At 35.2% G+C, this 17,177-nt stretch overlaps 2 protein-coding genes across 2 annotated transcripts in view; one reads left to right on the top strand and one right to left on the bottom strand.

Annotated features, from left to right (window-relative positions):
* Window positions 1–2,722: 2,722 nt before the first annotated feature.
* Window positions 2,723–5,877, top strand: LOC121406929 (loricrin-like). The gene is made up of 3 exons (XM_041597804.1): window positions 2,723–2,789; window positions 4,191–4,994; window positions 5,702–5,877. Exons 1-3 carry the CDS (start codon window positions 2,723–2,725, stop codon window positions 5,875–5,877), a joined length of 1,047 nt encoding a protein of 348 aa, XP_041453738.1.
* A 5,432-nt stretch (window positions 5,878–11,309) lies between these two features.
* LOC121408763 (interstitial collagenase-like) overlaps window positions 11,310–17,177 on the bottom strand; it is an 11,824-nt gene continuing 5,956 nt past the window's right edge. The window contains exons 4-9 of the mRNA XM_041600393.1: window positions 16,281–16,506; window positions 15,486–15,644; window positions 14,432–14,569; window positions 14,012–14,172; window positions 13,080–13,251; window positions 11,310–12,136 (exon numbers count right to left, since the gene is read on the bottom strand). Coding sequence (XP_041456327.1) covers window positions 11,904–12,136; window positions 13,080–13,251; window positions 14,012–14,172; window positions 14,432–14,569; window positions 15,486–15,644; window positions 16,281–16,506 — 1,089 coding nt within the window. The 3' untranslated portion in view covers window positions 11,310–11,903. The remainder of the gene's footprint in view (window positions 12,137–13,079; window positions 13,252–14,011; window positions 14,173–14,431; window positions 14,570–15,485; window positions 15,645–16,280; window positions 16,507–17,177) is intronic.

Below are 17,177 nucleotides of genomic sequence, written 5' to 3'. Positions count from 1 at the left end.
AAATAATAACATATTTCACTTTTCCTTCCCCTTTTCTTTCCTTTTCTTTTCTAAGTTTTTTTTGGGGGGTCGTTAAACTTTTGGAGGGGTTGGAGCCCCCAGCCCCCACTGTACGCTAGTGGTAGCAGTTTGGTGAATTTGTTGTTAATCATTGTTAGAATCATTATCGTCATATAATCATCATCATTATTAATACTAACTGTTAATGTAATTATAATTTTCACCTCAATATTCATCGTAAACAAAAATCCTGTAAAATAATGACGACAATAAAATCAAACAGACAGATACGTATGATTCACGTTTCAATATGCCATTTAGAAAAATAGATTTTGAATCTTATTTCAATTTTCAATAGTTTTAGTTAGGCCTATATCAATCATATTCACAAGCTATTTGGGCAGATGCACAGATACATATATAAACATAAGACTCATATCGCAATATTTTACGTAGTATATAGTAACCGATTAAAACCCAAGGATAGTATTAATCTGATGAAATTCACTCTGGTTGGTCAGCTGGTCATTATAAATCACCGGATGTTGTAGCTTAGATTAAGAAACACTTGTCCTTGGTTATCCTAATTTTCTTCAATATTATGTTTATATATTTCCCATTACAATCAATTTTACAATCAACAATATAGAACAGGACATTAATTTTGAAAGCATATAGAATAAATATTGATGAGAAATCTTCAATATCATCATGATAATTAGAGAATCATCGAAAATAATCAATCATTAATTAGGTTTTCTTTTCCAATTTCGTATTCTTAATCTCAACCCAGAAAAATGATTGTCCTGTCATGTTTTAGGTCATCCCTTTTTTGCAATTATCTCTCAGAATCTCGTGGTCATCAACATTAGGTTCATTATATAAATATGGGTATGCTATACAGGTCTGTCATATAATTGATGAGCATTTGGACCGATGAAACATTGCCCGACTGGTTAGAAAGAAAAACAAGTAAGTAGAACAAAGTTTTTCTTTAACTAATCTAGTAGTCATTTGTTTTATTCTATTAGTTATATTTTTATTTTCTCATGATCCTGACTGAATCATTTTTTTACATATGTAAACAGATATTCAAGGAGTTAATCTTAAAAGCTAGATGCCTAAGTTATAGTCTACAAAGTTTAATGTAAGTCTCTTGTACAAAAATGTGTAAATAATGGATGTACATTTCATTGTATCTGGTATGTGACACTTTCACTAGATTATCTTTATCTACTTTAACAAAAATGAATGAATGGATGGATTAATCTATTGATGAATGAATGAATGGAGATATTCGGCAATTTACATAATTTTAGCCAATAATTGTATTCATATAAAAATTCAGCATGTTCGAATTGATGTCACAGTTTTATTTTCCTTTTTCAATAAAAAAGATCAAGACTGCGTTTTACCATTCACCATATCTCAGATGATTTTTAAAATAAAACTTGTAAAATTCGAATTTACCGTTTGATGAATTCGACATCGTTTTATAAACGAAAATTTTTTATTACGATTTTGCCCACTGATTGTATGGTATTACCTTGGGTATTAACCAAAGGCGGTACCAGGATATCTTTTTATATAAGGGAAAGTCAATCTAAGGTTAAAGTTATCTCAGTTGGCTTGTGCCGTCCGGTCAGGCAATCGCGTAACCCCATCCTTCGAGAAAATGGGCCCCTAAATTGCCGAAAGGTCGGGTCAAGTTTACCTGACCCCCACTGGCGGATCCAGGGGGAAGGCACATCTGCCCCGTGCCCCTCCCCTTTAGAGAGACACAATTAAAATTTGTAATGTAATATGCCGTTTAAACAGAAGTGTGCCCCCCCCCCCTTTTGAAAGTGAAGACCTTTTTTTTTTGCTTCTCAAATTTTTCCTCGGGGAAAATGACCCCCCCCCCCCTCTTTCGAAAAATCCTGGATCCGCCCCTGCTTGACCCATTGCAAATATAGCTTATAATTTTCACAAAAATCGGGTAAAATGGACCCGAACATTCGTATATTTTCATTGATAATTTTCACAAAGCATCGGGTAAACTGCATGGACCTGACCTTTTGGCAATTTAGGGGGACCTTTTCTCGAATGGTCGAGTTACGCGATTGCCCGACCGGACGCGATAACTCGATGTGATGAAACAAGCCTCTCAATTGAAAGGTAGTGCTAATATACACTCTAAAAAATGTAGGGAAACATACTGTCCACATAATTGTTTAAAACTTTTTTTTTCAAATCTGGGTAGTTTTAAACCACTAATGTGTGATTTGGGTGAATACTACACCCATTACACCCAGAGTTGGATAATTTTTTTTTAAACCAATTGTGTGAACAGTATGTTGCCCAACATATTAAGAGTGTAGTTTCATGACCTATATCCCTTTCTCTTTATTATGTATCCTCCATCCCGTTTCTTCCTTATTATTCCTCTTTTTTTCTTTTTTCACGATTTGAAATGTCATAATAGGGATTAGATGGCCCCCTTCCTCACTCAAGCAATGGCCCCTTGATGATAGAAATAAGCCTTTGAACTATTATTTTTTATTCATAAAATCAATGATTGTTATGTTTTAGTGACTTGGAAAATTATATTAAACAATCAATCAACCGGTTTAACAGTTAACTTAATTTTGTTTCTAATTTGATGTCAAGTTATTACCGTTGATTGATCTGAATTTTTTTTTTCATTTTCTTTCATTTCCGATGTTGACACTTAGCCGTAACGATGGGGCGACTTTGGCTATTTCTAGCCACCATCTTGCTCCTGTCTTTAATGACATCATCCACACCAGGTAAATACATTACTCTTACATTTTCTATATTGTCCGTATTCTAAAATCGGACTTTATTCAAAGCGAGAGCGAACTGACCAACCATATACTTGTGGTCGTTATAAATGTGTGTTATGAATAGCAAGTTCTGAAATACACTTTTTGAGAACACTAAAATGTTAAATTATTGTATTTTTTCAGATTCCAATTCGATTTTTATTTCAAACGGAAAATATAACGCAAAACCATTACACAAATGCATGATCACATTAAATGTTATAAATGAAAATTAACATTTATAAAGAAATTTACAAACAGAATATTTTGGTAGACAATTTATAACACTGGACTTAATAGAAATGTATATTATATGAGTTGCTTATAATTGTATTAGTATAGGGAGACTGATATTTTTAGGGGAAAGTGATTTGCTATAGGCCTACTTGGTAACGTGGTTGTTGCGTTATGAATGTATAGTGTTATTTTAAGACATTTTATATTATTGCTGCATTGTATATAACAATGGGGATTGTTTTTTCCCAGATTGTATTTGATGAGATTTTTCCTTTTGCATATAGAATAATCCATATTCCTTATGATAATAATGTTAAACGCGCCTCATATCACCTTTGTATAAAGATCTCCAACATTGCCCCTAAAATCTTAAAATAATATAACCCGAATAGAAAAGAGTATCGTCAATGCTATGGGATTGTGTTTGCCTACCATCTAATTGGAAGGAAAAGTAATGCTTATATTATATTCGTTCCTTGTGTTGACATCTTTTCTAATCAGGTGAAAATGTTTGGGAGTTGGGAGACCTATATTATGATGTTTAATACAATGAGTGCGAAATCATTCGAAATGATTTATGATAAAGGCCACTGCACACCTTACGATTGTTCGCGATCTGATTTCGGAACAAATCGCATTTTGCTAATTTTCTGAAAATTTGAATGGAACATATCATTTTATTTGAGGTTAAAATTGATTGAAAGAATACTAATATAACCATTTTGAAAATTTGCAAGCCTTTATTTTGGAGTAAATACCAATCTCAAATCGTAGCCAATCGTACGACTGCTATGACGTCATTACAACTAGATATTAAATTCGCTTTTATTATAAGAAGGATGATAGCATAGTCACGGATTTGCACATAGATATTCGTGCAATGATTTAGAACATTACACAGTAAGATATTCCGAGTCTCAATATTAACATCAAATTCTGCTACATTTTATTCTGAAACTCGGGTCGCAGACCAATCGTAAGGTAACTGCATACGCGCCCATAACCAGCCAAAAATAGCTGCTGCCCACATTGACATTTTGTTTATCATCATATGAATTGAAATTTTCTTTAAGTGGTAGCAGCATCAACGGCATTTTTTAAATGTAAGTTTTACTTTGCTCTATATAGCTCATCTGAGATACAGAAGAAGCAGCAGCAGTAGCGAAGAGGATGGCGGTGATGGCGGTGATGGTGGTGATGGTGGTGATGGAGACTGCGGGGGAGACGGAGGAGGAGGAGACTGTGGAGGAGACTGCGGTGGTGACGGAGGAGGAGACTGCGGTGGAGACTGCGGTGGTGACGGAGGAGGAGACTGCGGTGGAGATTGTGGTTGTGATGGCGGAGGGGATGGCGGAGACGGTTGCGATGCCGGTTGTGATGGAGACGGGGGCGACGGCGGATGCGATGGTGGTTGCGATGGTGGCGGTGATGGCGGCGATTGTGGTGGCGATAATTGTGGTGGCGGTGATGGTGGAAATGATGGAGGATGCGACGGGGGTAGCTGTGGAACGGATGGTGGCTGCGACGGTGGCGGCGATTGTGGAGACGGGGGTGATGGCGGAGACGGTGGATGCGACGGTGGTTGTGACGGCGGTGATGGTGGTGATTGTGGTGATGGCGGTGATGGTGGAGACTGCGGCGATGGCGATGGTGACGGTGGAGGTTCGGGATCGTCTTCATCCAGCAGTGAAGAAGATGGAGGGGATGGTGGCGATGGAGATGGTGGTGATGGTGACGGTGGAGATGGTGGAGGCGGCGGTGGAGGTGACGGTGGTGGGGATGGTGGCGGAGGGGGTGGTGACGGTGGTGGGGATGGTGGCGGAGGAGGCGGTGGTGGTGGCGGCGATGTCGGTGGTGACGGTGGCGACGTCGAAATCATATACATTCCTGTTCCTGTGCCTGCGCCATCGGATGACGGTGATGATGGAGATGGTGATGAAGATGAAGGTGGAGATGGTGGTGATGACGAAGATGGCGGTGACGATGAGGGTGGGGATGACGACGGAGATGGTGGTGATGACGATGATGACGATGATGATGACGATGGTGGTGATGGGGGAGGAGGAGCATGTGATCTTGCTGCTGGTGATCTTGGATGTGAACCTCTACACGAAGCTACTACTCTTGAAGACAGACCAGGTAAGTTGGAAATAGCAATTTTGTAGAATTTTGAAATCAATGGAAAGGTATCTTGTATATATTCATTTAGAGTGTGAATTGGAAATTAATAATCTTCACAAGAATCTTCAATATGTTCCATGATTTATGCGACTAGGGCATATGCAATTTTTATAACTATAGCATCTTCCTAGCAGTTGCTTGCAGTTGCAAACAACCAACTTTTACAAATAATTTAAAAGTAGAACTTATTTTTGCAATAAAAAAATACTTTTCGGCTGTCACATTAGTGAACAGTCGACAAAATGCTTGATTGAAAGATATTTTCTTAAAGGAGTAAATTAATTGAGACACTAGACAGTAATGCTTCCATGCTCCCTCGTGATGATTAGCTCATATCATACATCGGTTTATACAAGTAACATTGAATATAACCGGGGAATGTAACTTGTTACTTTATTCAGGTTTTTTTATATATATTTTTTTGTTCTTGTTGTTGCTATCTTTTTTTTTGTTCATAGGAGGTATTCTTGGTCCAATCTGCTCCCCATGCCCATCCTTCATATCACGTGACCAAGCTGTATGTGGATCCGATGGGATCACTTACGTAAACTTGTGCCAGCTGAGGAAGTCCGCCTGTGATTTTGGTGACAGTCACCTGAAACTTGTCGCAGATGGCGCCTGCGCAAAAACATAAGAAGACGAGGAGGAAACGGCAGGGGAGAGGGAGAAAAAGGTTTGGGTTCGTCTCATGAAGATAGCAATGGTTAATGTCCAGCTGTGTGACCCTTGCAGATGGCATCTGAATCACAAGACATTCAAATATAGAGATGGGATGAGAGAGAGAGGGAGAGAGGGGTGGAGCTTAAAAATGGAAAAAGTATTTACTCCTTGTTATTTTTTTTCTATGGACCAAAACAATTTTTTTCTCTTGCTACTTAAAAACCAGGATGCCCACCAAGAATGATGATCCTTTTGAATATTTGTATTTTTATACATAGTACTATTTAATTTAGGTAAAAACTTTAGGTCATTGTTATTGTGATTTCCGGACACTACTCAGTATGTTGGATTTCTTGATAATTTCCATAATCAGAGGATCCTTCTTGTCTCGTTTGGGACATTCTTATATCTATTCATTGGTATAAAATCTGTACAGTATTTATATTTATTTCATTAATTAATTGATTTAGTTATTCATTATTTCACTTATTAAAATATTTCAATCATGCTTATGTTGTACACACAAAGAAAATGTGCAATTCTGGATCCTTAAATGGAACACCGGGATGAGTTAGGTTTGCACCTTCGGAGAGTTGCATTAAGCAATATTTTGCATCATTTTCATGATATTGTGGTGCATAGTTGTACCCTTTACGAAAACAGTGCACAACTGTGCACGCTTTGAAATAAAAAATAATAATATCCCATCAAAGGGGCGAGGTTGCTAACAGGTAATTTCGGGTGCCTAAAAATTGAAAACAAGCACTTTAATACAAGATTGCATCTCAAATAAGTACTGATCATTTTGTATTTAGGGTGCAAATTTGAGCCTGTTTTTTAGTGATTGTTCTAAAATCTTTATATGTAAAATAAGTTTATATATATATATACAGTATATATATATATATATATATATATATATATATATATATATATATATATATATATACATATATATTTAATAATGATCTTAATAATAATAATAACAATCATCATCACCATCACAATAGAAATAATAATAATAACGATATATTTTCCCAGGGTATCCACTTCAGTTCATAAAACTGTTCTCCCAGGAGGCCCTGCTATTATTATTACCCGGCTAAGCTAGGCTACCTATTCAGGTGCACACTGTTTATTGAGGAATTACTTCCTGCCGGTACCCATTCAGCTCACATTGTAAAAAAAATGCAGTGCTGATTTAGCACTTACAGTGCTTGGATAGTGACTGCATTACAAGTGCTGATTTTCTAGTTTAAATTTGAACCAGAAAATCAGCACTCGTAGTGCAGTCACTATACAAGCCTTGTAAGTGCTAAATCAGCACTTCATTTTTACAGTGCACCTGGGTCGAGTGCAACACACTGTGGATGAATTCCTTGCTGAAGGAAATTACGCCATGGATTGGATCTGAACCCACGACCCTTTGTTTCAAAGTCCGGCTCGAGACTAATACGCTGGGCCACGACGCTCCAAATAAAGGGTATTTCTGCACGTACTCTTGACACCGATATTTTTACCTGTTGAATGATGGACGCATTTCAGGGATCTTTATTAAAGGAAATCAAAACTTTCTTATGTTCCTTGGAAATTCATGAAAATGTGTTTTATCATTTTCATTACCTTTACTTTCAAAATAATTGATAACCAATCATTGTTAATACATTACGAACTATACTGTAATAAAATATTGTGAAGTGATCATGTTGATATAACACAAAGTTAGCAGGAATTTATCTTAACTTTTACATTGTAACTACCCTTTCATAATCGTATTCATTCGTTGAAATACCATTTAAAAGGTCGAAAGCGTGATCGCTGGAATATATTTAAAATGTTGAAGCTAACACGAAATGAATACTACATGATTCATTATTTTGAGAATGTGATCACATCTCCGCTCTTTGATACTGAGCCTTATCACTTTGTTCTTTATATTCTGGGTATTAGGTAAGGTTTTCTGTCTGTAATGATAGTTATTTATTTATTTATATATTCATGTTTATTGTATCATGATTCAATGAATTGATGTATATGTTTTTATGAAGACAATTCATGTCATTCTTGTAGTTTATTTTCAATGAAAGAAATAATTATTGTGCAAAGAATGAACTTACAAAGAAGTAATAAAATATATAACACATCTAGCTATTAAAGTGATACAATAGAACAACAAAAATAGGTTATATAGAAGGGGTGTGAAGAGGAGTGAATGGGGGAGTAAGAGAAAGAAAGAATGAACCAGAGAGAAGGGATGGATAGATATTGTCGGAGGTAAACGCAGAAAACTAGAAAGGGACTCCTTGATAACTCTTGGAAATTATTTTCTCAAGTTTACAGATCAAACATAAATCCTAAATTTGACTTTCGTAATCTAAACCGGAAAGCTCAGATTTAGAGCATGATCAACCTTGGTAACAGAAGTGATTAAATCGGGATTATTCTTCACGCCAGCATTATCATGATAATTAGTTGCACTCTTAAAAATATTGGGTAAAAATGCTCCATGATGGTAATTATGTATCCAACCAACATTGGGCATTTCTTTTGGGCATTATTATTTATCCAGTGTGATGAAAATTTGCTCATTCTTTAGTAATTTCTGCTTATTTTTTAACCTTACTGGACAATATGCTTCCCGCATTGGGTAAAATACCGCCCAAAATTGGTTGGATACATAACTACCCTCGTGATGGTTAAAATTTTGCCCAATATTATGCGACTGCGTTGCGTCACTGTGCATTTAGTGTAGGAGGGTAAATGGAGTCATGATTTACAAACATGAATTTCGCTTTGATGAATGACAAAATGACAATTGAAAAATGTATACGATTCAAAGAAAGTGATGCAAATGTTTAAAAAGGAGTAAGCCTATACACCGACTTGATAAAGTAGATTGTATACACAAATTTATGATATACTTCAATGATCATGCAAGGAAAATTTTTAAAGATATTGAATCATCTGTCATCATGGTCATGGTTGCGCATCGTATTCAATAATTCATTTTAAAATCCAACTTTCTCTATTCCATATAAATTCTTCATGGCCATCTGTGCACCTTTGTTTATTTCTTTCTTACCCCCCCCCCTTCAACATACACCATGCCATTCTTGCCTATTATATCTTACCTTGATTTTAATGTATTTTCGTTTTATTTTATTATGTTTTATCATAATATACTTTGTAATTTTGTATAAAATATGAAATGAAAAAAAAGTCGTTATGAATCAATGATTGATTAATTGATTGATTATTAGTCAATTCGAATGCCGACATGAAACTTTCTTCTCCTCATCTTTTTTCACCTAATCTTTTCAGTTGATTCAATTTCGTTTGATTTTAACTCTTTCACTAAATCTTATACATCGGTCAAAGGATTCGGGGAAAAAGATTGCAAACCCACAGAAGACTTAGCATAAAGCATACTGATATTATTGTAATCATTTAATAAGCAAACGTTGGTTAAAAACAGTGTTTTGATATATATGGAATGGAAATTCTTATTTGTAATCAGGATGCTATAGATTCTAAATTCTTCTTCATCGATATATATATATTTAGTCTTTTTCTTTTATACTACTTAAAGATACAAATATAACTCAATAATACATGAGTGTCATTTTGTGTGGGTTCCAGCCCCATGTTGACACTACATTTCCCTGAATATAAACAAATTCACATCTAAATAAGCAACTTAATAACTTCATCTCATTTCTCCTCTAGTTAGCATGATAAAATACCCTATATTTTCAATATTAGTACTTTCACATTTTCAGTGACATATTAATAAAAAAAATGGTCCAAGACAATTTCATCTCAATACTTTGGAGCAAGCTAGTCAGCGGTGACATTTTCAAATTAGATTGTTTTTCATCAGATTAAACTTCCGTTTTTTATAATTAATTATATCTTTAGTTCTTAATCAATTACATTAATTAATTATATCTTTAGCTCTTTACAAACCCCTTCCGTCTACTCTAAAATGTGCTAGCCTCCAGGAACACACGTCATGTAGTGACGTGTTTATAATTCTTTCATTCAGTTGTAATCATTCTTTTAATACACCAATAAACATAATAAGATTGAATTTCAACTACATTGATACAATTTTAGAATGTGTTAAGGCCACACCCACGCCGACAGCAAGTATTTTGAATAACAATTATTTTAAGTTTCGCGTATCATTATTTTTTTTTGCCAAAACATATGTACGTCGTGGTCAGTATTTGATTGAGTGACCTATGACCTCACAAACTCAATATTTTTTGAAAATATTTTCATGATATGAAACGTAGAAGAAGAGAAATCAGTTTGTTAAAGATGTGATAAAGAAGATCTCCACCAAATCAAAATGAATAATTATAATTTACATTTTATATTTTTCATGAGAAATCAAACTGAGTTCTACATTAATGAACGAAAATCTAAGTATTTCATATAGAATGTGTGACATCATTGACTTTCTGAATTTCATATCACCGAATGATTGAAAAAACTTTGACATTCTACATCCGATTTCTATGAAATTTTCAGTTGTCATTTTTTGTTTGATTTTCTATATTGATTCAAATCATTTTTTTTTGCATAGGAGTGGACCTGATATTCTTTAGCTATTCACAAATCGACATATTTCGTTATTATATTTTCCTACGTATAACCATTTATATATTTCGTTATGAAATAATTTATATTGAGCCTTGTGGGTTGTCAATGATTTGCTATATAAACATTTCCTATTCTAGACACCGTTGAATAAATGTACTCAATGTAACTTTTATATGCGTATGGGTGCATTTATATTTGTCCATGTTTGATCAACTCGTAATAGAATTAAATGAAACAATACAATAAGGTATAAAACGAAGATAATATTACCACAAAGGTCCAGCCTTCGCATTGTAAACTAAACATGCTAACATTGATAAGCATCATAATAAATATTTGACTTTTCGATGTAAGTATAATCGCAAATGATTTAACTTAAAAAAAATCAAATACAATATTCATATATAGTTGTATCAATATCATAAGTATAAGTCTACATACAGTAAAAATAAAATAAAAACACCAGCTTGTATTGAAATAGATGGGGTAGATGTACATGAGACAACCAAAGCACGCAACCTGGGCGTTCACATGGATCAACACCTTCAATTGAAAGAACATGTTAGGATTATGACTCAATCTGCAATGTGTTCACTGAGAAGAATTGCAAAAATTCGGAATTACTTGTGTAAAAAGACCACTGAAATGTTGATTCACGCTTTTGTTTCTTCCAGAATTGTTTTTTGCAATTCACTTTTATATGGCCTGCCTGAAAAAGATATAAGAAAGATACAAATAGTGCAAAACAGCGCAGCCAGACTTATCATGCGTGCTAAAGGTAAAGATCCCATTACGCCCTTGTTGTCGCACTTGCATTGGTTGCCTGTACAGAAGAGGATTGTTTTCAAGATAATAGCGATATGTCATAAAACATTAGTTAGTAAGTCCCCATTGTACCTATATAATCTGATTACTGAATATGTCCTTCAAAGGAATCTCCGTTCTTCTAGCCAGAATTTATTAACTGTACCAACATCTAAAACATGTTCGTTTGGTGATCGTGCCTTTCAGTTAGCAGCACCTGTACTATGGAATAAACTGCCTAATAATCTGAGGGCCATCACATGTACTTCCACCTTTCTTAAATCTTTAAAAACATACTTGTTCTCATGTTAGATTATTTGGTTTAGGATAGGTATGTTGCAATGTTTTGTTAATCTTTCATTTAGTATTTATGTATTTTATTCTAAGTATACCTGTATTAGACTTATACCTCCTTTGTAAAGCGCATAGAGATTCTGTAGAATATTATGCGCTATATAAGCATCTATTATTATTATTATTATTATTAAAATAAAAATAAGAAATGGCCCGAGTACGGACAAATGTTTCAGATGTTTCCTTCATAATAAAAAGACTCCCGTATGCGCAACGGTAATTTCTAGAAGATTCTCACTCATTACAACTGAACCAGTCTTGGACAACAAGTCTAGGGAAGTATGTACTGAGGTTGAATGTCCAAGGTGACACCTGATAATATAAACCATTCTCCATGAAGAAATACAGATAATTATCAGCTCCTTGGATCACAGAAGCAACCTTGCCGTATAGGTTAGGGAAGATGTCAGTGATGGTGTATGGTCCTCGGAACACCTTCTCCCAACCGTATAGGTAGATTTGGTTGTCTATATATGAAAAGAAAAAGGATATACTTCGGAAATATATATAGTTCGGGGAAAGTTAAGTAGTTTTTCGTTTGCTTTACACTGGCTAATGTAGAAAAGCAGGAAACAATGCATAAAATTGGCAAGTTCCCTCTGAGAAATGAGTGGAAATGTTATGGAAAATAGTCTCCTTACTCATGTTAAACTTACGAACATGGTTGTATATGCAGCGAAAGATACGACCCCCCCCCCCCCGAAATCTTAAAACCAGAAAACCCTATTTTTATTGCAATTTTCATCAAAAGTGCGAATAAGATCCTTCGTTTTCGATTTAAAAACTCAACCAAATTTTTTTATATAAACACCCCCTTGTAATTAGCTCGGTTGCTCTACTCTATCACTTATGCTTAATCTTATGGGCGTGATTTATACGTTTACGTTTTAGTAATTTATTTCTGACTTTTAAGTCGTATAAAATTGGAGTCACTATATGATACGATTCGAATTTTCAAATTGGCCACATTAGTAATGTAACTATGATGTGAGGTAAGAGCAGCTTCTCCATTTGGTCCAATACATGAAACAGCTTCAATGTGACCTTTTAAAAATATTTATTAAGAACTATATATGCTTTCTTGAGGACATAAAATAATATTCCATATTATGAAGATGAAGAAATTTGGGAAATGGAAGACAATATATGTTGATATGATATGAAAAAAAAAGATCTTCGTCCCGAATGAATATAAAGGTACTCGGAGGGAAGAGCAAGAAGTTCTATTGATTTAGTATACATAACGGGAATTGTCCTTACAATAAAATGTCAAAATAAAAAAATTCTAGCCACGAAGTAGCCAAAACAATCGTGACTTATATCCTGATTGTTTTTCCTCCAAACGTTCTTCATTTGGTGTTCAGACAATTAATTATATTATCATGGTTGGTTTTCCTTTCCAATACTTACCCATGATGAAAATGGTTTCGCCATTCCCGCTTATTTCTGCCACACCCTGTACCGAGATAATCGGTCGACTCGACCCGAAATCAGAGAATACATTCTCAAACGCTTTGGGATAACCAGGTTCTAAAGTGTTTTCAGCACTGTACTTCCACACGGCAACACTTCCTGATATAGTCTATAAATCAAAGACATTTAGGATTATATCAACAACAACAAACAACAACATTACCATAAAGTCAATAACAACGACGGAAATACAGAGGTAAAAAAATAAAAATATTGTATGATATGAACATTATGTTTGATAGTAGTTTTTTAGCGATATTGTTAAAGTTTTGTCAAGGGGCGGTGGTACGGCTTATCGGTGGAATAAGTCAAAGTTTATTGACCCTAAATGACTTTTCACCTTAATCGTGTGACCTGCAAACCTATGCCAGACGATCTAAGTTTCCAAAGATAGTTCTTCTTTACTTTCAAAATTATGATTAGTTCTATAATAAAACTTGAAATTGGTTGTTGCCTCCGCCGCCGGTGCAGCCGAGACAAAAAAAGTAAGAAATTGTGTACATTATGCAGTACTAAAAAACTTCGTTCCCCAATTTCTTTCTGTCTACATTTTCTTTCATTTCTCTTATTTTCCTTATTGTTTTATCCATCACCCGTACTCCCCTCCCCTAGCTTCCGCAGCACCGCTACTGAAATAATCGACTAAAATTTTCAAGGAGAAGAAATTATTGCAGAAATAAAAGCAAACATGCAGAAATACAGAAACAGAAACAAACAACCAACCAAATGCAGAAACAAAGTGTTCAGAGCATAACATAGAAATGAACAAAAATGATAACCAGAAGTTCTGAGATGTTCCTTCTATCATGATCTACCTGTGCTTATGAGGTTGGGGTGGTTTTAAATGAATAAATTCAGAAATTTCGTACCTTAAAGAAGTAAGTCTTGCCCACATCAGCCCCCCATACCCTAGGATTTTTCATTGAGAGGGAAGCGGAGAGGTTGCTTTGAAGTCCCGGCCAGTGTCCCGAGATCAGTTTTGGAAATCCAGGGACCAGCTGACCCTTCTCCAACATCCAATAAAAGCCATCTGTCATTAAACAAAAAAATACAGAGAAAGAAATTACGGTATTTGAATACTGTAAATACATTGTGAATTTACATGATTTAATAACGTTTTGCCTCGAGGAAACTGCATAGATTGGCTAATGAAACTGACAACTCATGCGTCAGACTATCCTTAAAATACTTTTGATTCCTATTTATCATGTTTATCAAATATAAATATATCTGCTTTCAGATATCGGGAGATAAGAGACATCAATTGGTATACAATTTTCTGAAGTTACCTTTAAAGGCATACATGTTTCCCCTGGCTGTGAATGTTATGGTATCAGTATACAAGCTGCAGAGGTCTGGTATATTAGGGTTGTTTGGTCCTTGAGGAGAGTTTGTCGGAGAAACCAGCTCAGTTCCCGGTCGTGCACCTGATTTCAAAGTAAAGATAATCATCAAGCAATCATGATGATGATGATAATAATAATATCATGCTCTGATGTAACGCATTATCACGTCATTTAACGTGTCTCTACATTGTTAGAAAATTTATCCTTAAACTAAAAGAAGTTCCTGCAGCAGAGTCTCGAGAACACCTGTAATCTTACCAGATTGCGTAATCTTACAGGAAATTGGTATTTGGTGTGTGTAATCTTACAAATTTCCTTAAATAAAACACTCTTTTCCCCTTTTTCTAACAGACCTGTTCTGTTAAATTGCAGAAAAATTCCTGTTTCATGAATTTAAAGAATCTTTCTGGTATTGCTTTCTGCAAAATCTTCTTTTATTTTTCTGTAAAATCAGGGTTTTTTTAACAGTGTATGCCTTTCCGAAGGACTTTAGATATATTTAGATATATATCTTAGCGTTCGATCCTGCTTGGTATCCGTATATTCAGCGCACAAACATTTAATATATCAATTTAATAAATTATCATTTCTGTAAGGTATGCTTCTCCTGGGCGGGCTCCTGGGTCGAGTGTAGAAAATGTAGATCAAATGGACTTTAAGAGAAGTTTTGTTTTCATTTATCAATTGCATGATCTCATTGCAGGCTTTACAATGATGACCATTCACTGTATGATAAAAATATTGATGATGATGATTGACAGATAAATCTTTTTCAAACAATTGAATTTATTTCTGGATTTTAAGAAGTGTAATTAATACATTTAACCACACGCAAATGATTAAAGTTTTCTGCTGTCATTTTTGTTGTGAAATAGCAATTTATTAAATGAGTATATGAATTACATTTCTTTTGTTCATTTAAGGGGCCTAAACAGTTCTTCATTAAGTTCATTCAGAGGGCACCCACATCCGAGGGGGGGGGCAGATGTGAACTCACCATAGAGAAATTGAATCCCTCTGATGTCGTCTTGATCGAGGGTAAAGTCTTGATCAAAGGTCCGGTACCAAGGATACATGAGGGCTGACAACACCTGAGAATGACCCAGTCCAATAGCATGACCTATCTCATGGGCCACTGTCAACCAAAGATTCTTTCCTGCACATGGGTTAGTGGTAAAGAAAATGAAGTGTGTTACTGCTCAACATTTCCATTGTTGTTTCAAAGATTTTTTGTTCGTTTTAACTTACGTATTTATTCAAAAAGTAAAATTATATAGTATACTTAATCAGTGACGTAATGAGCCAAACATCGACTGTTTAATACAAAATTAAAAAAAATGTGATAGATGTTGACATAATATTCAGAAAGTGATATCATGATTCCGTTTTCTCGGGTCGTCAAGGAGAGGGGCCCCCTAAGCCCCCCCCCCAGCGAAGCAATGATGTTCTCTGAGAGAAAAAATACCCATCATATAAATTAGCCTAAAATAGTTTGAACAAAATTGGACCAGTATCAAAATGAACCCCACTCCCCCCACTCTCTATCTCTCTTCATTTAATTTTCTCTCTTATGGTCTTTATGTCTGTCCGTCTCTTTCTCTCTCTCTATCTCTCTCTCTGTTAACCCCCCCCCCTGATAAGTCTTACATATTTTTCACCTCAACGAAACCAAGTCTAAACTAATCGATGGTGTATTTCACTAAAAATAAAGTGACACATGTTGTGTTTTATCTGTCTGGAATCGGTTGCATTCGTGAGACCATATACTGCGACATAAAAATGCAAAGGGTACCTGATCGTGAATTGGCTGTCCAGTTTTCTTCTTCGTCAAGATGAATATGACCAATGAGATCTGGCCTGGATGTTGTAACACTTGGCGGGAATGCGTGCCCTAGTACCCTCCCAGGACCATCAAACGGACGATCATCATTATGGCTACCAGTATGAAACGATATATCGATATCAGCATCGCCACTATAGATCTGAGTGAACGTGAGTAGGGCAACGTCAGACCATAACTGAAATGAAATAATTATTTTAAGAAACGGTAAGATAGATAAATAGATATATATATAGATAGATAGGTAGATAGATAGACGGGCGGACGGACGGACAGACAGACAGACAAACAGGTAGATAGATAGATAGATAAATGTGTAGGTAGGAAGGTAGGTAGATAGTACAGTATGTTCAGACTTACTGGAAAGTAGCATTTTGACTGAAAGCCGGATCTAATAAAGTTGACCCTTTTTAGTACGAAACTCTAATTTTGTGAGAGATTTCGACATACTATTAAGAAAATTATGTATTTTTTACCATTTCCCCCTTTCTTTTTGATCTTGATAACTTCGTGTAAGCCGTGTGTATGCCTGTGCCCGTATTGAAATGACTCAAAATTTTGTCCACATTTTGTCCCATTCCATTTCATATGTCTCATTATGCAGCCATTGAATCCAAAAATCTGGGACCCGTTACTTAATACTTTGTGATTGACCGTACATGGTTGAGTTTTACGATTGATTGTGCATAATTATCAATTCAATCAATCATTGAAATCAGCTCCACGATCAATCAGTCGGTATAATTGCATGTCAGTTTATTATCATTTCGTCAATATCTACTTAATCTAACACCACATCGCTTTACTTTTTTACAGAGAAACTCGTACTACAGACATATTTTTCACTGG

This window comes from Lytechinus variegatus, chromosome 2, assembly GCF_018143015.1.
Source record: "Lytechinus variegatus isolate NC3 chromosome 2, Lvar_3.0, whole genome shotgun sequence".
In the NCBI taxonomy this organism is placed as follows: Eukaryota; Metazoa; Echinodermata; class Echinoidea; order Temnopleuroida; family Toxopneustidae; genus Lytechinus; species Lytechinus variegatus.
The sequence above is the reverse complement of the archived record's forward strand: the minus strand, read 5'-3'. Positions and strand labels throughout refer to the sequence as shown.

Coding starts and splice junctions, on each gene's coding strand:
- LOC121406929 (XM_041597804.1), top strand. CDS start 2,723: ATGGGGCGACTTTGGCTATTTCTAGCCACCATCTTGCTCCTGTCTTTA. Junction 2,790..4,190: donor AATGACATCATCCACACCAG/GTAAATACATTA, acceptor TGCTCTATATAG/CTCATCTGAGATACAGAAGA. Junction 4,995..5,701: donor TGACGGTGATGATGGAGATG/GTGATGAAGATG, acceptor TTTTGTTCATAG/GAGGTATTCTTGGTCCAATC.